A 26,608-nucleotide genomic window follows, 5' to 3' on the forward strand; every position below is an offset into this window, starting at 1 on the left:
ACTGCACTGACTCATTAGTGAAATTGTCCATGCAATTGAGTTCTGTGATAAGGAATCTGGAGAATTTCCAAAAATGCTTAGAGTAGGTGAAAAGCGCTGAAAATAGGTCCTCTCTCTTCCCAAATTAGCCACGTTGATTTTATTCTGAATCATGGCCTTAAGCCATTTGTAAACAGGAGATCTTACACAGCAGATACATGGATTTTCACTTGGATAACGTAGCAGGAATGCTAAGTCACGGCTTGAAGCAGTGATTGAGAACCTGGTGGGAAGGCAGGAACAATGCATGGAAGCTCAGGTGTATGCAATGTACCTGAATGACCAAAAGGAGTGGAGTCAAGATCCACCCCTTCCCAGCCCTCATTTAAGTGTTGGCAGTAGAGGTGAAAGTATCTTGCTGGAGATCTTTGTGTATCTGAAGCCTTCTGAAGGTAAGCAGCTTCTTTCCTTTGTTTCTCTGTGAATGGCTGCTGCATTTGGGTTTATCCTCTCTTCCTGCAGCCTAGGATTTTGCCACCCTGCTGTCATTGCTGTACTTTCTATCGCATTATAGCATTACAGATAGCCATACAGGTTCTTCAACTCTCCCCTTTAGTTATGCTGCACTTTTATCCCTCTCATACAAACACATTGATAACCCATCTGCTACCTCACAGAATTGTGGGGGTTGGAAGGGACCTCAAGAGATCATTGAGACAAACTCCCTGTTAAAAAAAAGTTTCCCTGCAATAAGTCACACCTGTAGGTGTCCAGATGAGTCTTGCATATACTCACAGGAAGAGACTCCACAACCTCAATGGGTAGCCTCTTCTAGTGCTCCATCATCCTTACCGTAAAGAAGTTGTTCTTCATGTTTGTCTGGAATTTCTTATGTTCAAGTTTTAGGCTATTTCTTCTTGTCCTATCAAATTAAATACCTCATTAAATACCTGTGCTTTTTCCAGTTTAATGCTAGATGGCTAGAAGCAGGCATCTTTATACAGGCAACTATTTAAATGGGAGAGATTAAGACTAGTATCAAAATTTGCATGATTTTGCTTATTAAGAAAATACTGTGTCAAATAACAGGGTAACTTAGTGTGTTTGATTTTAAAAGTTCAAAATTCAGTGTTGGCTTTACCTATGTTCATAACTTACAGTATGTATGGCTTATAATATATGGGAACGCTCTGAATTAATGCTGAGAAAATTCAGGAATGTGAGGAAAATAAGAAACACTTGAAAAAGAAGGCAATTTTTTTCTCAACAGGATGCAAACAAATATTATAAAGAAAAAGAAAAATCAGCTGTAATTCTCAAGTGTTATTGCACCAAATGTGTAGTGTAACTGTAATCATTCAAGTATGAAACACAGAGATTTTAGTCCTGCTATAAGTGCAAATCACAATGCAACCTCAGCTGTGGAGTTGTAAGTAATTACTCTTGTTACTTGTATACAAAATATACAGCATAATGGGAAAAGAAAAATAACAAAAACATCTCATTTTCCTTTCCTCACACAGCTTGAATGATTATCTAATGAAGGATTTGTGACAATTTGGGGGACCTCTCTATGTGCAGCTTTTGAATTCTGTTTGATGCTCAGGAATCTCTATATATAACTGTGTCATGCTGAAAATACTTGCTTCCACAAGAGGTGACAGGAGAAATTTTTGCTCCTGGCACATGATCAATAAAGAATTGGTGATCTATTCAAATGGAGTCCTTTGAAGCATGCAGATTCTAACAGGTAGGCAAACTTGGTTTGTGGATGAGGTAAGGTAGTAATAAATAGGTGGTGAACCATCTGTTCTACACTAACTTAATTGCCTGATTATGGAGCTGTCTAGGAAGACATAAGGCTGAAAGACAAAGCATCTCTTGCTTGGTGTTGTATGTTATGTATAACTAGTAGTATTACAGGGGCAGCTGGTCATGTGAGACTTTGATGTGTTTGTGAGTGGAAAAACAGAGGAATGTCAGTATGTTTCCTGTAGATCTTTGCTTAACAGCTATCCTAAAAACCTTAAAATCAAAGCTGTTGCTGATTTATTCCTGCTGTGAACGAACTCCAGGTCCAGTGTGCCCCAAGTTTAAACAAATCCATGTGAAGGAACTCAAAAAGCCCCGTGCTCAGCCTGGTGCTGGGCAACCAGGAGAGGAGTCAGCGGTGCTGCAGGGCTGGAGCAGCAGGGGGTTGCGTGCAGAGGGTTGCTTCTAGCAACAGGCCGGCCGCTTGTTTGCCCCGCGCCGGGGGGGGTATTGGGCTACTTGTAGCCCACTCCTGATGAAGTGACGGCGGCCTTGCGGAGGTTAAGTGGCCTTTCTGCCCTCACTGTTCTTGCGTTGCCCGTCTCTCCTTGGCAGCGGGCAGCTCGGGGATGTCGCGGCCGCCCTCCACTCCGGGGCGTCTGCCTGGCTGCGGGCACACCGAGCCCGTCACCGCTGCTGTACCCCCGCGAGGTGACGGATCTCCCCGGGAAGCTGTGGCGCGCAGCCTGCAACCCGACTCGCAGCGCGGAGTCGCCGCTGTGCGCGAGCTGAGGCACGCGAGCCGCGGCCGCTAAACGCCGACGGTGCTCCGAGCGGGCGGCTCCTGAATGCGGCGGGGCACCGGCAGTTCCCTCCGGGCAGCGGGGGCTGAACTCCGGGCGAAAGGAGCCGCGCGCTCCCACCCCCTCTCAGCCCCGCTCCGCTCGGCGTGCCTCCTCCTCTGGTCACCGGACTGATGAATTAATCATGATGTGGCTGCTGTTAATGCATTTATGCGGAGCGGGCTGTGCCGCCGGATCGCGGCGTAGCGAGGTGAGGGAGTGAGGAGAGCTCTGCCAGCCGTGCGGAGCCGAGACAGCGGCCGCAGCGCTCTCCATGGCTCCGGAGGAGGTAAAGGGAGCCGGGACTCGCCCCCTCTCGGGGAAGGGGCAGGGCTGCGGGTGGGGGCACGGTGCTGGCGGGGCAGCTTGAAGCCGCCGGGAGGGGGCAGAAAGCGCGTGGTACCGCGGAGGACGTTTCCCCCGCGATGTAGCGCACTGTCGGCACAACTGCGGGAGCCGGGCTCACTTTTGTCGCCGCTGATGCTGTCAAAAACGCTGTAGCTTCAGCGGTAACGACGCGGAGCTCCCTCCCTCCGGCAACCCGCCGGGTCACCGCTCCGAGCGAGACGTTAACCGCTGGTAATCCATTAGCTTCGTGCTCCCCGCTTGCGCGAGAGTGATGAAGGCTCGCTAATTAATTTACATGCGAGGAAATTATCTCCGAACGAAGGAGAAATACCCCGTTGCACCTGCTCCGTCGAGACTTGCCATCTGAATTTGGAGGAGAGCTATAAATCATGTAAAGTGTTGGCGGTGGAGTCGGCTTCTGAGAGCTGTAGGATTATGTATCCAAATGCTGAATTTATATTTCCCACTAGGAAAAGACTGACACTCAGGTCAGACAAAAGCTACATCATTTCATTTAAAGCTAAACTGTACTTCTTTATTGTAATTCTAAGGTGGATTTTCCTTTGGAAAGTACTGTCAGAACATGTAATGATTTACACATTACAGCCTGAGATCTCTGGCAAACTTGGAAGTGGCTGGTAATGTGAGGATGATGCTTTAGATTATTTTTGCTTTACATGGGTAGACTTAGAATAACCAGGCTGCTATATTTTACTTTTAGCTTTTGGTTTGCACAAAATTCTGGCATACAGAATGGAGAAAACTTGGACTGGGGAGACCACAACTTACATCGAGAGTGCTGACTTTCTCAACTACAGCAGCCAAAATCTGTGTGATGTCTGCTTTGATTATTTCCATCCTTTGAGAAAATGTGATAAGCTGCTTCCAAGAGTTCTGCTTACTGCCTCTGAGCCAGTACCAGAACAGCTCTTGGCACTTGTCTGTTAGAGGAGCTGAATTGAGGAGAACTACTGCTCAGTAAGAATCTTGGTGTTAGGCATATTTATTCTTGAGGCAGCTATTTCTTTGTAAATCAGAAAATGGGATTTTCAGAGTGGTGAGATCATGATTTCATACTGCAGAATTTATTAATAATTTAATTTCATGGCACAAGTGAATTTTGCAGTGTTTGGGTAGTTTTGTTGCTGGGAAAACTAGTTTGAGGCTTTATAATTTCTGAACTAATTTAAATTGGGGTTAATTGCTTTGATAGCGTATTTTTGATAATAATGTTTGCTATTTACAGTATATGTTCTATTGTTCTGTAAAAGTACTGCTTTCTAATTGAAAAGATACTATGTGTTGTCAGTGGAGGCTGTAGATTGCACTAAGTCACGTCATCTGAGAAGGGAGGCTGTTTGATAGCAGTGGCACGTGTGATTTGCCAGTTTCACCAGTTGTAGCCTTACTGTAGAAGAGTGTGAATGCATCTGGGAGAAAGAGCTTGACTAAGAAGATAAACTATTACTAACCCCAAAATCTAAGAGATAAGGCAGAACATATGAGCTAAGCTAACCACATACTTTGAAAACTAGGCTGTTTGCAGTTGTCCTGCCATGGCTTTAGAGCTATAGAATGAGGGAACAGAAAATAAGCACAAGTTTAAAAGGAGACTAGTGAGAGAGGAATATGGACTCTTGCTGTCAATTCCATTTACTCCAGTACTGCATGCTGTTAGTGAACTAAGTCACACATATATCACTTTACATCATTTAAGGTGGAACTCTGTCCAACCTATAACAAAGCGAGCAAAAAAGATTCTGTTGATGATGATGCTAGAAATCAAATTACACATAGCAAAAGTGGAGTTCACTGGCTTTATTCTTGAACTTGAAACAAGAGTGCAATCTGTTTTCTTTTCTGATTTTTCTAACTGGAGATGACGTTGTGATCTCCTTAAAGTGACCAAAGCATAGAAAGTGCTGCTCATTTACTGATCTGAGATATAACTGGAATAAAAATGTCTTTGCTCTGTTTAATTGGCCACACTAATTTGGCTATTAGTTTACATATGGATAATGCCGAAGTTCTGAAAAAAAGTAGGGGTTTGAACAACTTCTGTCATTGCTTAAGTTCCAGTCTTGTATAGATTTGAGGCAGAATTTATGTTAAGCTACCCAAGTGTGTGTCAAGTTGCAGTGTGTACGGCGTCATGACTGTGTTTGATACAATGCATTGTGGGTATGGTCAGTTCAGTGAATGGCAGACTTGCCTGCCTTTTCTACGTCTGCAACAGGTTAAGTGTGTTTTTCTGTCATGGAAATGCTGCACATTTATTTTTAGATGTAAGCAGAGCAGAGGTTGCTGACTGCAGCCCTGCTTGATATTCTCTTAATGGTATCCAAATAACTATTTGGCAACTGGTCCATACCTACAGTCATGTGAATACATTCTGTAGCTGGTTTTGGATGACACACTGGTCTTGACATAAGAAAACGTCTGAGTGGGTCATTCAATGATTAACATTGAATTGTGTATATTGAGCAGGGGGATGGTTAGCTCTATGTCTTAACAGAAATTTATGTGAAGTGTTCAGATAGCAACTTCAGTACAAAAAGGATGCTGCCAGAATTTTAGGCTTAAATGTGTGGAGTACAATCAAATTCTATTTCTTGCTATTCATATAATAAGCAGAAACCTAGCATGGATGACAGATATTTAATGAAGGCTGAAAGGGGCAGTATCATTTTGGTATGTTTGCAATGCACTGCTCTGTTCAGTTGCTGATTAAATCTCTTGATCTCAAGGACAGCTTTAGTTATCCACTTTGATATAATATTCTACAAAAACATGCAAGGTAGTGGGGAAGAATGTTAAGTCTTAAGACTGTTTTCTCTTAAATATCAAAAGTTAATTCTAGCCCTGTCATAGCCCCGGTTGATCTTTACTGGGAAGTGTGGGAAGGAAAAATACTGGTAAATGGGGGAGCAGAACAGGGAGCAGTTCCTCATCATAGCAATTCAGGGCTGCAGAAGAGGCTTTTCTGTTTGGAAACAGCCTTATCTAATCCCAGTCATAAACTGACCACAGTCTCCCTTAGAGATAGTTAAGTACTTTGCCCTGTTGCTCTTTCTGGAAAAAAAAAGTTTCAAAACCTCTCTCCAATGTTTAGAAGTTTCTTTTAACTTCCAGCCTAAATACATTCTTTGATTCCTAATTTGCACCGTCTCTATATTGTTATTTAAGGACAACTCCTTGGCGTGTAGCCTTCAATAAATTATAAACATTGATCATGTGCCTTTCAGAGCTTTTATGTGCTAAGATCAAAGAAGTCTTAGCAAGCTCCTGTAGTCTGAGCAAAAGTGGAAAGGAATACTCAGAGCCTGGTAACTTGGTTCTCCTGAATTCAGAACATATCTTACCTGCATTTAATACTGTACTCCTGAAGTGTTTCCTAGAAGTCTTAAATAATATTGCTATTGCTAGTCTTGGTGAACTAAAAATACTGAATCAGATATTGGTGAAGACACAGTTTGTGCTACAGGTACATATCAAGTCTTGCAGTAGAGATGCAACTTCTCTTTTCCTGTTGTTCTGAAATGATTAGATATTGTGTCTCATAGAAATTCTGTTGTTTGTGCTTATGTGACTTTGAAGACTTTCTATATGTTACTATAGTGTTTCTAATGCACTGATCACAAAGGTTCTCCAATGTCTGCTGTTGGATGGTGAGAGCCTCATGTTTTTATATTTAATGCCTCTCCTTTTTACCAAGTTCACAAAGGAACACATGATATAAAATCAGTCTGAACAACGATTTTAAACTTTTATTCATTATGTCACCTATAATCAGTTTTGTATCTACTTTTGTATCTACTTATTTTTGTTACACCTTTATCATTTTCTGATACAACTCAATACTTGCTGTGTGATGCTGTATCAATTTTTTTTGCTGAAATTTGGAAAGATTGAACTTCAGGTTTCCTTTGATTTAATATTTTCTTTTAAAAGTTAACTCCTTTGTTCCAGACTGGTATCTCTTTTTACAATTAAGTTGAAATTATCCTGTGATTTGTGTTGTTTTTTTTCTTAATGGTTCTCTTTATTGTTGATTACCTTTTAAATAAAAAATTTCCATACTTTGAAGGATACATTCTATCCTTAGAGGATAACAGTTGTCTAGGTTACTTTCTCTCATCACACTTAAGCAGAACACTGTGTACTTGCCAGTCTACTCTCTGCTCTGATCTAGTTCACCATTCTAGATCTACTCACCACTTAAAAAGTGTAGTACCCTACAGATTTCTGCTGGTATTACAAAGGTTCTTTGTGAGTTCCTATCTTGCATCTAATCTAACTAAATGGCTCAAAAAAGACTATGGGCTTATTGTGAAGATCTTGACATGTGAAGAACTGAAATTTATTGTGAAATTGGATTGAATTAATCAGGTGGTGGCTGAAGTTCACAAAGTTTAAGGGACTTTTCATTCAGTTTAATGAATAGTGTACTTCAAGTTTGAATAATTCAATGTTTAAGCATATGCTTGATGCAAGTGGTGAGAAAAATTGCATTGTATTCCACGTTTCCTCTTGCTATGCCATGCTCTGCAGCTATGCCATTTCCTCTGCCAGCAGATGAAACAGTGGAATACCCTCATTGTAAGTGAAGCTTAACATTTCTAGGGTTATGTTCAGCACATCGTTTAAGCTTGGTCTATAGTCAAGCTGTTTTGCCTCAGGAAAACTGATTCAATGTTGCTTGAATAGAGAGTTTTCTGTTGGCTTATGAAGTCATGGCTAAAAAGCTGCATTTTCTTGGTGTGTGTATGTATGAAAGAGTGAGAAAAAGGAAACTTTTCATCAATTGAAGGTTTTCCATTTACAGAACATTGCAAACGGTTATGCTTAAAACATTGAAGTTCCTTTTTTTTCTTTTCTCCCCCCTTGAAATGAAAATAGTTCTAGGGAAATACTGAGCTAGCAATACTTCAGTCTAAATACCTTGATATTGATTTCAAGAAACAATCTTGTAGTCTTTTCAGTTTCATTCTTAATTCTCTTTCTGTGGGAACTCACAGTAGAAGAATGCCTCTAGAGCTGGAGACATGGCTTTTGGCTTCTAAATTGAAATGGATAATTAGGAATGAAAGAGGGGCACCTTTACAGACTTGCAACTCTAGCCTTTAACTCAGTTTCCAAAATCAATATAGATGCATGTGCATCATCTGAATTTCAAAACAACTGTTTTTCTTTTTCTTGTTGGTGTTTCATGTTAACTCTGTACATGTGCTTAACTTCGAAAGGCAAGAGGAAGTCCTTTTCACTAATTCAGTGAAGGGAGAAGTTCCAGTTATTAGGTAAAATGTTGCACGTTACCTACAAAACAGTGCAGAAAATAGTTTCATGCTTTTTCCCCACTACTGTACTTTTGAGTACTAAGCAACCATTTCGTGTATTACTTTTAAGTCTCTTGAAATAAAACAATCTCTTTCTTTAAACGCTTTTAGAGATGATGAAAAGAATGTCTAACTAAACATTGTATAAACTGCAAAAGAAAGACCCATTTTTTGCAAAGATCAATTATAGAAAATGTATTATATGAATGTATTTATTTATGATGGGATCTTAGTAGATATCTGAAAACCCAAAAGTAAGTTAAAGGAGAGGTATATTGTCTTGATAGATGGTAAAATATCACTTAGTAGATTGTTTTTGATAGGTGAATGAATAAAGTAATGCAAATATTGAGCATAAATTAATTGTTTCTAGATGCAGAAAAACTGGACTGGTTCTCTTGTCATAATTTTGCATTTATGTTCTTACTGGGTAAAAAAAACTCATTATAGACATAATGATCTTCAATACATGTTTTGAAGCAGGTTGATGTTACTTCCCCAAATAAACAGTATTGGGACAATATATTTTAGATCAGAAAATCAGATAGTTTGAATTTTGATATAAACTTGTTTAAAGTGTTCACAGCACTGCTTCCCTCAGAATCTGAATTCAGTTCTTACAACATGTGCTCTAATTTATGAGGAACAAAGATACAGAGTTTCATTCTGAAAACTTGGATAATGTCATGTCTCTTTGATAATGGAGTCAGATGTAGTTTTCCCTGAATTTATCTGTGACTGATACAAAGAAGAATTTTTTTAAGATTCATTCAGAATAGAATGAATATTTCTGAACATTTTAGGGAGTAGGCAGACATTATTAAATGAAAGACAGCAAATCCTGGTAAACAGCAGTTTGTAACATAAAATAAATTTTTACTGGAACTTGAGAATTAGATGTTGATAGCTTCTTGATAGTCTGATTCTTTAAGCCATACACAAATATTGTAATAAAATGTTTTGTCTTGTGACCTTATCATACCTGAAGAAAATAGACAATTTTCACTATGAAAGAGTTCTCTCACATTAATTCCAACATCGCCATGCTTCTCATTGTATCATTAATAAAGGAAGTAGCTGTCAGGTTTAAGATGGAAAATCATTTGGAGTTGTCAGCTTTGACACTTTCTGGTGATAAATTCCTAAGATACATTATGAAAATAAGCAATTAATTTTTTTCCTGAAGTTGCAAGTTAGACAGCTTTTAGACCTAATCCCAAACATCAGGTTCTATTAGTCTGAGTGATTTCATTGTGCTTCCTTTGTATCACAGACTACCTTTAGTTTATTTTGTAAATGAAAGCTAAATTTAGTTAGGTGTCTTTTTTTATCTGTTTACCTAATTTACAGAGTTCTATTTTACAGTTTTGATTTCATTCAATATTTTTTAAATGTTGAGTCTTTCATAGCAGTAGCTTTGGCCACTTTTGCATCAGTGACATTCTGGCTATGTTGTTTTTCCATCCCTTTGTATCATAGCTTAATAAAATATCTCTAGAATGTATACATTTTGTTGTACTTCTCGAGATTTCTAAAATCAAAATCTGATGTGCACTGGAGAATGAAGAAAGAGGAAAGTCTTCTTACTTTCATACTCCACTGAATTCTAATATTATCTCCAAAATTCTGGATCCTAAAGATCCATACCTGCACACTCCAAAAAAAAAAAAAAAAAAAAAAAAAATCCTGAGAGATTTGGCCTCTGTAGTAAGTTAGCTCAGTGCTTTTGTTGTTTTTACCCTTCCTTTACTTTTCCCTCAACAAAAGTTATGGAAGTTGAATATACTTATTGGCTGCCTGGCTTTTTGTGTTCATCCTTTAGCTCCCATATCCTGGGAACTTAAATAGTACTAGTAATAGAATATGGGAACTTCAAAACTAAATTTATCTTGAAAAGGGGACTGCTATCATAATCGTGTGTGGCTTCTTAGATAACTAAAATACTGTAAATAGTCACTAAAGAGTTGTTCTTCCAAAGTCAGATGATCAGATATAGAGGAAACAGTACTGTACTCTTCTATTTTGAATTCCTATGTGGTCATATGCACAGAGTGGTGTGCTGCAATACTCCAAGGAATTATTCAAGTTTGCTTCCCTAATGAAGCAGCTTCTTTAATCAAACAGAGGTCAGTAGGAATGCACAAAGCATCTAACGTAAGTGTATATTACTCACTGGGAGATATTTGAATTTGTCCTAGCTTGCATTAGAAGGTGATGCTGTTAGAGTGCACTATTATTTTTTTTTTTGTAAAAACTCTAATATTCAGTGTATAACATTTTCAGTAAGCAGTTAATGATTTATATATTGATTAGGGCCAATCCAGAATACTGCTCAGCCAATCTAGAATAAAAAGTGTACCTTTTAACATGTTATTTCTGTACAAGCTGATCATATTACTTTACATTTAGATAAAGGAATATGGGCTGCTCTTTTGTTGCTAATAGAAATTTTGTGATCAAAATGTATTCTAATTTCTGAAATTGATACAACAATTTTGCTACACTTTCATTTGCGAGGAAGCGAATAACTGACAAGCTCTTAAATTGCACTTAGATGTTTTGGTGGAGATAATTTTGCATTTATTTATAAAAGATTCTTCAATAAGCAAAAAGGACATTAGGATTACAGAGTAAAACATGTAAGTGTTTATGTTGAAACACTACTTCATCTTGCTATTTCATAGTATCAGAGAATTATCATTCACGTTGGAAAAAACTTTCATCAAGTGTCAGTGTGACCTGCCAAGTCCCATCACTAAACTCTGTTCTATAGTGCCACATCAATGTGTTTCTTAATATGGAGGTATTTATGGGGACTCCTTCACTTTCCTGAACAGCTAATTCCAGTGCTTGACCGCCCTTTTATAGAGATTTATTTCCTTTCACGAGAAAATATTCTTTGTGACAGAAATGCTCATTCATACTCCTAACCAAATTCAAGGGATCCCTATTGTAAGGAAGGGCTGTCAAAAATTTGTCATATTCCTCTTTTTTTTTTTTTTTAAAAAGTAGCTTGGGGAGAACTTCTTTCTCCTCCTCCAAATTATCTAGGAATTATCTACGTTTCTAAGTGGAACATCTCTTGTACTACTGAATCCACAGAATTCCACAGAATGATAAATTTACATTCTGTTTGGCTGAGTATCCAAGTATCAAATAACTCCATCTGTAGTTCTTAATATCTAACACACTAATTTTGATATTGAGTAAATACTTTAATACATTTCTGTTTAATGTGTGTATCACATGGAATAGCTCTGAAAAATAAATATTGAATATTAAAATCCAATGTGCAAAGCCACAAGGAAATTATTTTGCCTCCCTTTTTATTTAATGTCAAGGAAATGAAATTAGGCTCCAGGAGATGGAAACGGCTGCGAGTTGTTTTCTCCTGAAACAACTGGGCAATTCTTTCTAGGGTCCACTCAGTATTACTCAAACAAGTATCAGAGATGAAGGTCCTATCCACCTCTTTGTTACAGATAAGGCTTTTTCCCTTACTTTATATATAATGCCAATACTTACAATGCTTTTTTTTATGTTTTTGGAAGATATCTTATTCTATGTTGATGAAGGAGCAAAATTCAGTATAACTGTTTTAAGTTTTTACATTTCTTTTCTATTTTCTTGCTCATTTGTCTTGTTTGTTGTTCAGTGTATTCAATAGATAGTTGTAAGCAGTCTGTTTTCAGACTTTTTTTCTTTTATATCTATCTGTGGTTCCCTTGATGTGTATTTGCAGTTTTTTGTCTCTGGGTTTTTTAATCTATTTTTTATTTAACTTTTCCCCTTCTCTTAATTTGTGGCCATATTAAATAAATTCTTGGTTTAGTTGTTTCTGAGGCTAGTGTAAGGAAGTAACATCTGCTAGCGCCTGAAATTCTTGCTGTTTGCTTTTAAATTAATACTTTATCTGAGGTTTTTTTTTGAGCACAGTAAATCTTCTGTGAAAGACAGCATGCATGCCCTAAGCATCACCTTACCATTAAAATTTTTAAATGGAAACCTTTATTTTTAGGTTTTAATCTATAGTCTTAGCGTACATGTTGTCTTTCCCCTCTATTTGTCAGAAGGATTAATGTAAGAGGAGACTATTAGCATGGTACACAAGATTTTACTAGCTAAATCTTGTCTCTCTACTAACAACCTCTACTCGTTCACTGTATGTTTTGTTCAAATTTGTTAACAGTGAGAATAGGATATCACTGAAGGAAAAACTTTTCATAGACCTGAATTGTCACTAACAAATAGTTATAGTTTTCATTGCTTGCACCTTTACAATAAAAAGCAAAATGATCAGTTGATTTAGTGTGCTTCTTGGGTAACTACAGTCACAGTGATGAAGAGTAAGTGGACAGACATGAAAACAGTAAAAGCATTTTAGTATTTAAAAGTATATGGTGTTGGAATTTTTCCCCAAAAAGCATGATGTCACTATCTTTTGCGGTTAGAATAAAGTCAGCGCTATTCGTAACAGTGCTAACTGAGGCTGGTGAACTACCACCTTTGATTTAAGAAGCAACAAAACAGAGGTATGTCACTGTAAAACACTAAGGCGTTTTGCTGAATCATTATTAGGAGAATAGAGGAAAATGTCACAAAGGTGAGAATTGGCCAAATGTTCATAGCCTTGCACGAACAACTACTTAGTGTGTATTCAAACACTGCTTTTGAAGTCTTTAAATGGAATGCTAGAAAAGGCCAGTAAACTCGAAACAGAAAACAATTATCTGCTTTGTTTCACTGTGTAAGAAAAAGTGAAATTTAGACTCTGTAAATCAGGAAGATTGCATCAGATACTGAGTTCCATCATCTGTTTGTTTTCTTATTCTGAAGAAATCTCGAGCACTGTAATTTTATGTAGTTGTTTAGGTCAGTTGTAGTTAAGTCAGTCTCATCTTTAGCGAGTACTGACTCTTTTCCTGCTAGAATAATAAAGATAAGAATGGATAAAATTACTTCATCACACTGTGAAGAATTTCACCTCTGATCTGAGTAATTTTTCTTATGAGATCTCTAGAATCTAAACTTCAATTTTCTCACATGTTCATTTACATTTTGTTTAGAGCATGAGGCGCACTTTAGTCTGGGGAAGCAGTTATTAAATCTCCTCAATGCAGTCTAACATACTTTTGAAAGACTTATATCAGCTTCTACTGAAATGTGAGAGAACCCAACTGAGGTACTGAGTGAGAAAAGAGCTGAGCATCTCTTGCATATGACTTGTTAGGCAACTGTTCAATAGCAAGTACTGTAATCACCGTAAAAACTTTGTCATGCTGTAATTGGGAAGAGATTAATTAGATTTCTTACTATGTTGTCTTATGAACTTTGAAGCTATGGTTATAAGTAACTTTATCTAGACTGGCCTAAAAATATGAGTCTGCAACCTACAGCATAGATAATAATGTAGATCTACTGAAGGTGTCATTTCCTGTGCTACCTTGACTTATTGTACACATGCATACTTAAAACCAGTTACAGTACTAGCATTTCATGTCTTAGCACAAAGATCCCTTTTCTATTCCTGCACGGTTCTTAAGAGAATTTGTTCTTTGGGATCATGTTGTATGTATTCTCAGAGCATAGATATTGGGTAGTTTGGAGTAATTTTTTTATGTAATGGTGGACCTTGGATCTTATTCAGTTCCTTAAAATGATCTGTACAGATTTCATACAGAAATTCAGCTTGGAAGAGACCTCCAGAGGTCATGTTGGTCCAAAACTGTGCTCAAAACAGGGTCAGCATTGAAGAAATACCAGGCTACTCAGGGTTTTTCCAATATGATCTTGAATATAGCCAAGGATGGAGACCATACCACCACTATGACCAATCTGTTTCAATGCTTGACTGTGTCAAAAGCTTTCCTATTTCAGTTTACATCTGTTTTCTTGTGCCCTCTCACCAACCATCACTGCAAGGAGCCTGTATCTATTCTTATGTCCTCTTGTAGAAAAGCTCATTCATTATTAATAGGATTACAGAGGAATATTACATTAAAAATGTTTAAGTACTCAGCCTCACTTTGAAGATTGGCTTCTTTTTTTAGTGATTTTGATGCCAGAACAATATTGGAGGCAACCTATCTTGTCTTATCTTCTCTGTAAGAAGAAACTAATTATTCAACAGTATAAAGTTGTTTGAAAATAGTCAGTCTTGACAACTCCAGCATGCTGAGATTTCTGTACCCAACGCAGAATTCAGAAAATAAATTATCTCTTTGCCTTAATTAAATAATACTAGTGTCTTAAATTCATCAGTCTCTTAGAGGTGAACTGAAGACTGTTTTCTTACAGGTTATTTCTGTATTTCTGTAAGTTTATTTGCAAAAGGAAAATTTGAGTAACTACCTCATGCTAGAATCATTTGTAGTCAAAGGCTGTGTTTATGCAATGCTGATCAATCAGAATTCAGAATGTTGAAGCCAACAGTCTGATAATATCTATTTCTGTCAAGTGATTATACAAACATCCATCCCTCTGTATGCCATTTAACTTTGGCACCTCATAAAACTGAAATTAGGAGTTCAGTCTTAAACTGAACTACTGATACTACTATTCTTCAAAGTAGTTGTGGTTTCAGAAACTGATTCACTGTGTAAGATACAAACACTGTCTGCATTGATTGCATGAAGTATCGCTACTTTCGTACAAGCTTAAATACTTAAAGAACAACTCTTCAATTTAATTATGGATCGAGGGAGAAGGAAACATTCCTCCTATCCCCATCTAAATCTGTGTCCTTCTTACAGAATAACTTTCCACCTTTCTGGAACCTAGAACTTGAAGCAGTTTTCAATAGATTGTGCTTCTGATTATGTTTTTTGGTCCCTCATTTCAAAACTTACTGGAAGACAGGTCAAGTGCTTTTGCCTTTTATCATAATAGATAGGAGTTTGGTGTGTGACTTTGAGAAGCTTTCAACAGAAACCTATATCATGCAAAGAGGTGATTTTAGCTATTTATTATCTACCATGTCTAAGATGTTGCTGGTGATCAGAATGGCTGATCTGGGCTGCATTAAAACAGGAGTGGCCAACAGGGAGAGGGATGTGATTGTCTCCCCTCTATTCAGCTCATGTAAGAACCCATCTGGAGTGCTGGGGCCCCAGGCTTGGGCACAGAACAAGAAGGATGTGAAGCTTTTAGAGCTGGTCCAGAGGAAGGCCACTAAAATGATCAGAGGGCTCCTATGAAGAAAGATTTTGGGAACTGGGCTTGTTTAGCTCGGAAAAGGCTCCGGGGAGACCTCATTGCAGCCCTCCAGTACATGAAGGGAGCATATAAACAGGAGGGAGAACAACTGTTTACAAGGGTGGATAGTGATAGGACAAGGGGGAGTGGTTTTAAACTGAGACGGGGAAGGTTTAGGTTAGATATTAGGAGGAAACATCCCACTCAGAGGTGGGAACAGGTAGCCAAAGGAGGTTGTAGATGTCCTATCCCTGGAGGCATTCAAGGCCAGGCTGGATATGGTTCTGGGCAGCCTGGTCTAGTGTTGCTGACCCTGCATATAGCAGGGTGGTTGAAGCTGGCCGATTGTTACGGTCCTTTTCAACCCAGGCAATTCTGTGATTCTATGAATGTACAGAGAGAAAAGATGTGAATACATGTTTTTGTTTTTAAGTTTCAGCCACTCCAGAGTGAAATATTACTGTCTGGACAGTTCATGTTTAAAAATAAAATGTTGCATGTCACTTGTCCTAAGACAAAGATATGTGTAAGAAATACTCCTTAAGACTAGCCTTTATCTTGTCCTGGAGATCACTCCTTGACCTGTGAAACAGTCATAGAGAACTAAGCAAACCAATGTAGGAAAAGAGAAAAACTTGCTCTGAGATTTTATTTATTTTAGAATAATGGAAGCTAGAAACAAAAACTTTCTTTCAGAAGCTAAATCTCTAATCCTTGATCACTTGGCTAGGAAAGTAGCGGTTTGTTGCTACTATTAAGAATTATATTCCTGTTACGTCTCTGTTCTGTCTTTTGTTTTTTTTCCCTTTGGTAACAAAATTCATAGAATTTGGTATGCTTGTCATAGTTACCTCCTCTGCCAAATGCTTAAGATAATTCCCGTGGGAGTTCAGTGTTTTGCCAAATCTTTTATATAGATTTTAAAACAGTAGCTGTAGTATTCCTTATGTTATTTTTTTTTTTAAGATGAGTTTCTGTGTATGTTTAGCACGCAAAGATGTCTGTATGGGCTTCACACTGTCATCACTGAGAACAAGAAACACCTTTCAAAATATTTTTGCAATTGCACGAAAAGTTGAAACAACTGCTTAGAGAAATTATTTATATATTATTTCTATATCAATACTCTTTACTGGAATGATCTAGGTTGTATTTCAGGTATGAAACTCTTGGTTAGTAGGGTCTGTCCTTTGAGATTTAGCCACTTAGAGAGGCATCAGAGTCAGTATCCGTAGTGTAGTGATTTGATGAAGCTGCTTTTGAAAATAACTTTTTTTCAACTTTCCAAAGAGAGGAACAGGTTTGCTTCAGAAGTGTTTCTGGTACTATCTGGTCCTCTTTCAGCTCTGAGATAGAAGGTATTTCTAGTTCAAAGTAAATTTTCTTCTCTTAATTTTAGCCATAGTGACTCCGCACTGGGTAAGGTGCTGTCCAAATGGAGAAGCTTTATTTAGGAGATCATTTGTTCATCTTTTCATTCAGTAAGTTTTAAAGCTTTGATATCACAGGTATCAGAGGATATTTTTGCTTTTGTTGCAGTAATATCTACTCGAATATTTAATGAGTAGATACCATGTATCTACTCATGACTGGGTCCTTTGGCTAAAGTTTCCATATCTATATTTCTTGCATAATGGGAGCTAGAAAAGGCCAAAGCAGCTAAAGAAGCTGCTTTCCTCCTGAATGTGTTCACTTAAAGCTGGAACTGTATTAAAAAGCAGTTGCACTTCCATTCCTGAGAAGCATTCTTAAAGGTGTTAAAATTCTTTAAAAAAAAAAAAAAAAAGCCACTAAATACTGATTTTTTTTTTTTTTTTTTCCATCTGCCTTTGAATATACTTTTTTCAAGTGGACAGGATTGGGTTTACAACTAAATGTAAATGTGGTTTTATTCAAGCTTCTTGGTTTTGATGCATTTCTGAGAAAATTGTCTCTTACCGTTCCACTTAATTATTATCATACATGAAACCAATCTGTCTATTAGATTATCCTTTTGGGATTCTGGATACTGATTCAAACAGGAAGTTTTTAACATGTGCTAACTGGTAGCAACAGAAAATATTTCTTAAAAGTCATGAAGGGCCAATTCAGGTATGCAGTGTAGCATACAGTATTATAAAGCAGCTGTTAGTTGCTGATTTTTGTGTGCTTGAGCAGCTGGTGATACTTAAAAACTGCAACGGCACATTGAGAATCATCAGTGTGATAACAAGTCCCACAGTCTGTGCTGAGGGCTAACAGAGACACAGGTAAAGTCTAGGCAGCAATGAAGAGCTCTAGATGTAATCATCACAGGCAGTAATTCCTACCAGTTCTACAAATAAAATAAATATATACTTCCTGTCATGCACCTTCTAATAGCCTAAACATAATATTAATGTAATGACAATCTGTGATGGTTTTGAAATTTTCATTTTTCTTCCTTCATCTATTCCTCAGAAAAACAAGCTAAATTGAAGGTGTTGCGAGCAAGTTACAGTGTTCTGGGCTGCTTCACATACTGATCAGTTTAGTTTCACTTTTCAACTTTCAAATTAAATTACAGCTGATGAATCTTGGTGAATATATCACTTTTACTACAGATGAGATTATTTTGCAATGGCTCTGTGTTGAGCCTATTTTAGACATGAGATGAGACCAAGGAAACTTCAATTGATTATTTTTTCAATCCCAAACACTTATTCAAGTTTTGGGTATTTAAAATTTTTTTTTCTCCCTTCTGTGTTGGTAACTTCAGATACTGCTGTCATACAACAGAGTTCTCAAGGAAGTTATTTTGGATTCCACAATGCAACGTGAATCAGTATTTTTTAATACAGTCCTAGCTCACACCTGTAACTCTTGCTTGTATTTCTGAAGCCCATAAATTGTATATTATAGTCACTACTGATAAGAGTTATCAATATTGTACATTGCTAGAATTACAGATTACTGTACTTTGAATTATTCCAGTGTAGAAGCTTTTTAGCTGTTCTGAGAAACTTCTGATGCTTTCACCCACAACTCAGGTTTCTAATGGTAAATAATACTATTTTTCTGAAATTTTGCTGCTTTATAATATTTTCGATGAGTATCAAAGACTGGAATGAAATAGATATTGTTATAATTTCATTAAGATATTGTTTTATTGCAGAATACTGAACGAAACATGATTGAACTATGCATACAAAAATAAAAACAACCCATTCTTAAACTGCCAAAAAAAAAAAAATGCATGTGTTCAAATACAATCAAAAGGTTCAAGTCAGATTTAACTATTTAACTTTAGACTTGAATTCACAGCTTCTTTCCTGAAATAAATTTGTTTTCTAGCTCAAGTTTCTTGACATTTGATGGGTTTTCCCTGCTATATTCACCAACATGTCAATGTTAATGGGCAATATTCACAGTATGCATGGTCAGTTGATAGCTAAAATTCATCTCATCCTGGACTGAGGTCACATTAAGTAAATCCCTTGTCCAAATACAGGCCATGAAAGACATTAAATTTTTATGTAGATTATAAATATGCAAATAGAGTTTGCTTCCCATAGGGAGGAGAAGACTTTCCGTGTGTGTGTGCTAATGAGTTTGCACATGTTGTATCTCTCATCCAGGACTCATTGAATCTAGTGCTGATGTATTTGCAGCTTGGTGTGAGCACATACAGCCATTCTATGTGTACCTGCTAATGTGCTAAGATTGTAGCTCTTATGTTAGCTACATATGGGGCTGTTCTGTGTATAAACTATGCCTTTTGCTAGTGCTAGTAGAAGAGAGCAGTTTTGGATAAGCTCAGATATAGACTGGGAGTGTAATTACATTCTCTCTCAAATGTAACCTTGTCTGAGGGCTGCACAAAACCGATGTTTGAATAACTGCAAGAGAGCAATTTGATATTTTAAAAATATTTTTTTTTAATGCACGTTTTATGATTCCTGGTTTTATTTTTTTTCTAATAGGTTATTGTTGTGGTTATTGTTTTTTTTTTTTTTAATTTTTGGAAATGCTCTGAAAATGTTCTGCAGGTAAACAAATGTCAGCAGTGTCAGGTCCTCAGGGCAGGTATGGAAGAAGGTATCAATCATACTGTGTCTGAAAATGAATTGTAGGTTAAATAATAACTTTCAGGGAAGATTTCTTCAGTGTAATTACATTTAGTTCCTGAATATTTGAGAGCACGTCTTAGTGCCCGTTTAGCAGTATCCTAGTTAGTTCACATTGAGCATCTGGTGCTTCTTTATAAACAATATATTTAGTGTATTAGTTTTTGCATTGAATCTTCTGGGAATTAGATGATGTTAGCTTAAAGCTTCCTGTTTGTTTTCTTTTTTTTTTTAAGGAAATTTTAAGTAGGAAGGAGAATGTGATGCTTTGATATGTTTTGTTGTTGTTTGTTTTGTTCCATTTTTGGTTTTACTATGTTCCTGCAGCCATCTGTTCTTTTTAATTTCACTTTTTTTTTTTTACCACAATGTTCTGACTCAGGGTGAAACTGCAAAACTGTGTGCTGCTTACATCCTCATATTAAGGTGTTGGCTTTTGCACAGAGACAAAATTCTTTTGTGCCAAAAGCTTTCATGCTCAAAAGCTAAAGAAAAGTAAAATTTTATTAATGGCTTTCTTGTGACCTCTTTTTATTGTTTTTTTTTTTTTTATAATGTGAATACCAATATACTGATACTAAATCAGTAGCAGTTGATTTTTGTAAGAACCTCACAAGCTCTTTGTTCTTTGGTACTGGATTTCATGTGAGACTGTTTGACAGCACTGCTCATGGGAGCACTTCCTGCTTTCCTTTTTCTGGGGCATATTTTAGGTGGCTCTTCAGACATTTCAGCATAATGCAGCCAGAATAATTTCATTTATGCAGTTTAGCTTCTATCATGTTTTATTTTGCTTATGTGTTTTAACTGCTGTCCTCTGTGGAATGTATGTTACTATTAACAGAATTTGCTAATTTAAGAAACAATCACTGGAAGACAAAACTGTGGCATAATATTAGCTAAAACCTTCTCAGAGAGCAAAAGGCATAGTTACCATTTTTCATGATACTTTTTTTTGATTAATTATGCTTTAATCAAGAAGCTAATTAGCTGACTGTGTGTGACGTGATGTTCTATAAGTACTAGATTTGTATCTGAATAGAAATCAGATTAGACTAGGAATCCCTGTAATGCAATTGCTAAGTAAACTTTAACATTTATCTCAAATGCTCATTAAAAAAAATCAAATATAGGGACTACAAGTTGATTAGACAACACTTTAAACTCAAGGGAATCAAAACAATTGCTTTTGTTGTCAAACTTTCTCCTTCTCTCTCTTGTGTCCTGGAAGAAAAACTTGCTAACTATCCATTAAATGCATGGAAGCAACAGGTTTTCCTCAGCTTCATCTCTTGATAAACATTGTAAAAAATCTCATGACTTCGAAAGGAGCAAGTGTTCAATGGTAGGAACAAATAGGAATGAATGATGCATTTTTTTTTTTTTAAAGGGGACCATGACCTCTTCTGTTCTCATATGGTCAGATAAATTTTCCTGATTTCTGAAATCTGAGCTACAGATTAAGGAAAGTCCCAGAGAATTCATTAACCTATTGCTTTTTCTGTTACTTAATATTTTCAGTAACAAATTAATCTGATTTGGATAGAGAGGAAAGAATTTCATAGAGATGAATACCAGGCATCTAACTAACTAATCTATATCAGAGGGATTCCAAAAAGTAGTCCTCCTCTTAAAGGACCATTTACCCTCTATATATCTTTGAATTTGATTTCTGTAATCTTAAAGACCGTCTCTGGATCCCTTCCTTACCTATTTCAACACTTCTCTGCTTATGTTTTTCTTTGAGGTGGCAGATGTCTGGGGTAAAGAAATAGCAAGATAACTTGTCTGTGGATGTTTTGTATCTTTTGCTTTTTCAGCTAGCAAAGACTTGAGGATTGCTTCTCAGCATGAGTGATTAGTGGCAGCAAATATTCCACAGCAGAAAATATTTCATTATAGATGCATTCAAACCCTCAGCCAAGAGGTGAATTTGAAAGAATACTTAAGAATGAAGTGACAGGGTACTTAAACAAAACAGAGTTCACAGTGGAAAAGTGAAATAACAGAATTGGACAGGGAGTTTGTTGCTCCCTTTCAATCCAACTTAATCAAATTGTAATTTGAAACTTTTCCAACTCTTTGGAAGTCTTCAATTCAAGTTTTCACTTATTTATATATACATGTATGTATTTGACTGTGTCTAGCTGTTAATTCTTTATGTAACTCTACCATGTATCCACTCTGGCCAGTTTAGTAGCCTAATCTTGCATTCTATTAGGAAACTTTAAAAATAATAATAATAATAATAATAATAAAATAAAATAAAGGTTGAAGAGTAAGAAAAGAATACTAGTCCTTCAAATGAACTCTTATATGTTTCTTCATGAAGGCTTTTTGTTCTATTACCTGTCCAGATAATAGATCTTCAGTTTATTGCTGATGGAAAAATTCTGTTTAGGTTTTAAAATACAATCAACGTAGTTTTTAAAAGTATTGTTTTACTTCAAAAGCAGTTTTGCACAAATACTGGCAGATTTTATTTCCAGACAGAGAGATACTTTATAACTTACCATGCACAGGAAAGATAGTATTAATATTAGAGTCTGATCGGGAGAACTACCTCACCTCCTGCAGGATCCAGATTAAAATAAAGATTGTTCATTAGAAGGTGCACACCACTGTTTCTTAAAAACAGTCTACTGTGGTGATTAAAGGTCTCCAGTATATTCATTTCCTTTTTGAATATGCCTCTTTGTTGCCAATGGCATCTATGGATCTCTTTACTTAAGCAGATGAGACAATTCAATATTTAGATAAGGCTTACTGTTTCCAATCTGGTCTATATTATGAAAAGTGTTGAAAGTTCTTCCACTTTTCAGACTTTCTAATGCAGCCCTACACTGAGCCTTTTTAGTGCCTCTTGCATTTGCAAGCAGCATCTTCTATTGTGTAACTTTTTAAATAGTTTAAGGACACTACTATATTTCTTTCACAAAATTGCAAAAGGTGAGTTTTTTTACAATGATGTTAAATGACTGACCATTTTTAAAGGAAAAGATGAATAAAAGGCGTAGGTGGATAAGAACAAACGGTTGCAACCAGCAACTAGATATGGATAAATGTTTGTTTTATTTAAAGAATCTGAGCATGGCTTATAAATGATCAAAAGCATGCTCGGCTGTGATACTGTTCCTTGTGAACTGACTTTTTGCTCTGAGTGGAAAGTGGCCTTTCAGTCACCTCTGGTAGTTCTAATAATGCCTTTGTTATCTGAAGATTTCTCTCAGAAAGGATTCACTTTCAATATGTATTCCAGATTCTTTCCTACTCAGATGAAAGAACAGGTTCTCATTTAGTAGTAAGATTTGTTTCCCAGCCCAGTCCAGGTTTGTTCTCCCTGCATACAAGGTGCTTAAAAAAAAAAAAGAGAATTCAACTGTTAGAGGAAAACTGTGTTCTTTTGTTTGTGTTTTTTTTTACTATTTTACAATGTGTTTTTAAATTCAAATCTGGGACTACTGGGTCAGGGTGCATAAATGTAAAGATTTTTGCCTACAGGAGTTGTAAACTAAACATAAAAAGTCAATAGGTAGATTTAAGAAAAAAAAAAAGAGATGGGATTAACGTGAAGAAACAATATGATAGTAGATGCTACTTTAGCTGTGAATTAAATGGTTCTTGGAGGTTATGAAATCAAAGAATTTAAAATTTGGATAATGAGATAACTTTACAGATATTTTCTGTGAGCTTTTGGGTACTGAAGGGAGCAAACTTCAGTCTTACTGCATATGAAGGAATAGGCAACAGAAAAAAATGTACAATTGAATGATGATAAATTAAAAATGGCAGCAGGCAAGGGTAAAGTTGTGAAGCACAGAGCACTTTTTTAGAGTTTATCAAAAAAATTGTGTGTTAATCTGGCACAGTATTTTCTGCTATCTTTAAATTGCAGCAATTGCAGAATCCAAATGTTATATATTAAGATCAGAGCTTTCTGAAAATGCATCTTATTCTTTCTGCCCTTTTGTGTCAGGTTGTTGAAATTTTTTGTGTGAATGGCTACTGCCATGCTTAATTAGCAACCAGATCATAAAAGAAACTGCTTCTTCACCAACTGCAGCCAGCAGGTATTGACAAGAAAGCTATGTAAACTCTACAAATGACTGCCAGCATGCTTTAAACAGCAGAAAAATATATTCACTTCAGTGTCCCTCAGGCATCTAGCTTTATATATTACACAGCAGCTTTTACTGGAAATGTGAGCATAGAGCTTGTGAACCTGCAAAAATCTATAGATAATGCTTCAGCTGTTTGAAAGACTCCCCATTTTTTTGGTAGAGTTTTGTCAATATTTACCTCTGTGGGTCCAATATTTTTTCCCAGGGGAATAGAAAAACAAAAAGGATGTGTTCATTTATTTTTTTTTCCCATTGTTTGGGAGACCTTTTAATCCATTTATTTTGTATCATTTTTTTTTTCCAGGTATCAGGACAAAACCTTAAAGTTGTCCTGTCCCTATAACAGCAGGTTCTTCTTTCTACTGCTATGGAATTCTTAATTGTTCTGGTAAAATAATTATGATAAGCAGCACGCATATGCACATTCGTGTGTGTGTGTATATATATATATATATATATATGTACACAGACACACAAACCTAGAAGACTTATTTAATCATTATTAAATTCTGGAATGTATGTGTACATGAAAGCATCTCAATCTTCATAGAAATGTTATGGAAGTAAGATTCATAGAGGTGCTTTGCACACATCACATTGCTTTGGAGAACGCAGAGTATTTGTACCTTGATTAATTATTAAGTCCTTTGTAAGTTACTAATTTAAGAGCACTTGTGAACAGTTATGCAGAATTTCTCTTTATAAAATTGAAAATCAGTACACTTTTACCCCTAGTCAAAGAGATATCCATGTGCATTGTTAACTGCATGAAGTCAAGAATACTATATTTTGCACTAAAGCTGCTGATTCATCTTACAAACCAACGTTAGATTTTTTTGGTATATTGAATTTTGAATAGGTGCAACTTGTAACAATATTTTTGTAGGTTGTATAAGAAAGCATGTAATATCCACCACTGGAAGTTTTTTCTAAGGTCAGGTTATACAAACATTTGTCAAGAATGATTTCAATATAGTTGATCCTGCCTTGGGGCAAAGAGACAGACTAAGTGACCACCTGAGGTTCCTTTTGGCCTGTTTTCTGTGAGCCTGTGGCATTGTGATGCCACATATAGATAGGTATATGAAAGTTGCATGGGTATAAAAGTTTATTTTTGCTATTTTATGCTATTCATTTTTCTTAGGCTCTGGAAAGGAGAGTAGTTCCTAATAAATTATGGAAACCTGAAATACCACTTAATTGGAAGCTATATTTCAAGATCTACCTTGAGATTGATAAGTAACAGAGTAAATGAAAGAGATGAAAGCAAAGCAGCATAGAGCAGAATTTAAAACTCTGCTAAATCAACCTATCTTTTTGAGATATATTCTAAAAGGAATTCATCCACAAAGACAAAAGAAAATATTGCTATGATATGTGTATGAGGAAGAAAGACTTGGACTGCCTGACAGACTTTTGGAGACCTGAGTGTTAGATCAGGCAAACTGACAGTGTAGAGTATGAAGTTCCAATCATGGTGGGTATGACAATTCACAGCACAGTAAATTCAGCACATTCTTAGGGAGTATTCTAGAGCTGTAATGTTGACTACTGAGTTACAAACTCAATTGTCTTGTCACAAAGATTTTCCATTTGTGCACTTTTAACTGGAGGTGAAAGAGGGAGACTTGAAAAGATGATAGTCTTAGAGTATTGCCTTCATTTCATCTAGAAAAAAATGATACAGTTGTCGGAGTTGATAGCTTTAACTAATTGTTGATATTAATGGCATGCTTATTCAGATTGTTCTGTGAAGTTTATAAAAATTGTCTGCAGCCTCTACTCTGTGCCTGCTGACAGAATAAAACTGCGCAGTTACCTTTAGGATTCTTCAGAGGTATAGATGGTGGCAGGTGGCAAGCAACAACATGCGCCTCTGCAGCTATGCCTGCAATTTATAATCAACTCAAGTCAAAATACTTCGCAAACTCAAAAACTGAAAACTCAGGGGAGGTAGTTACTAAACTGGAGTTAAAAAGTATATTGCTCTGTAAGATACTTCTCTCCTGGGGAAAGGATGGAGTAGCTGGGGCATAAGAGGAGAAAATACAAGCACTATTCCTGAAGGAATAGTACTCAAGTCTCTCACTCAGTTAAAGTACTTGACTGTTCTCCCAAAGCCTGTATAAGTGACCTAACTGAAGCTCATCAAACATGTTTTAACAAAGTTGTTTGTTAAAAACATTCAAGTATTTTCATTTGGATTTTATGGAAGGAAAGCTGGTTTGTAAACCTTGGCATTTGTATGGCTTAGCAGTAGTGATCTTTAGTACAGGTTGCAGTTTCAATTCATATAACTTAATTTCTGTACATTGCTTCTTTCATCCAGAAGAGTCTAAGCCTAGTAGAAATTAACCAGCGTTAAATCTCTTTTGAAACAGTATCTCAAGTAGGAGAGATTTTTCATATCTTATCTCTTGTAGTGTGTCTTACCTGTAAGTCTGACCACATCTGAAGCCTGGTAATAATGTGTATCTGTGCATGTGTGTGCAAGTTTTTGCTATATTTTAGCCAACTGAAGTTGTCTAATATTTTGGGTAATTATTACTTAGTTATGATTTTTAAAGTTTATTCTGTTTAATATTATTGCTTAATGTTTCTGTCACTGAAATATGTATACTATTAAGCATTAGTTGTCAAGGAGCCTCTTTACTTGCAGTCCATTATTATTCATTAGCATTTATTCAGGTTTTTGCAGCTGACCCATTTTTAGGAATTTCTTGCAACACTTGCAGATTCAGAATACAAACTACTCCATTTATAGAGCATTCATTAAAAATGAAATAGCAATTTAGTACAGGAATAGTTAAGAGGTCACTGAAAGTTCCTGCAGCATGGGACTAAAGCATTTATTTGTCATGCTATGTACCATTTATTATCAGTAAGACTGAAAACTGGTAACATACAAATAATGTAAGCTGCTTGCTACGTCAGATATCTACATACAGGAT

At 36.5% G+C, this 26,608-nt stretch overlaps 1 protein-coding gene across 5 annotated transcripts in view; it reads left to right on the plus strand.

Moving 5' to 3' along the window:
- Positions 1-259: 259 nt before the first annotated feature.
- LOC116231746 (heparan sulfate glucosamine 3-O-sulfotransferase 1-like) overlaps positions 260-26,608 on the plus strand; it is a 41,582-nt gene continuing 15,233 nt past the window's right edge. For 2 of the 5 annotated variants that reach the window (XM_090145286.1, XM_031597705.2), the window contains exon 1: positions 1,948-2,862. Coding sequence is in view for 1 of the 5 variants with exons in the window: in XM_090145284.1 (XP_090001410.1) it covers positions 287-431 (145 nt within the window). In the remaining 4 variants the exon portion in view is untranslated. Of the gene's footprint in view, positions 432-1,947; positions 2,863-2,956; positions 3,410-26,608 lie in introns of those variants that run through there. The other 3 variants (XM_090145284.1, XM_090145285.1, XM_090145287.1) reach the window with 3 other exon arrangements.

Source organism: Phasianus colchicus, chromosome 8 (genome assembly GCF_987193195.1).
Source record: "Phasianus colchicus chromosome 8, bPhaCol1.hap1.1, whole genome shotgun sequence".
Classification (NCBI taxonomy): domain Eukaryota; kingdom Metazoa; phylum Chordata; class Aves; order Galliformes; family Phasianidae; genus Phasianus; species Phasianus colchicus.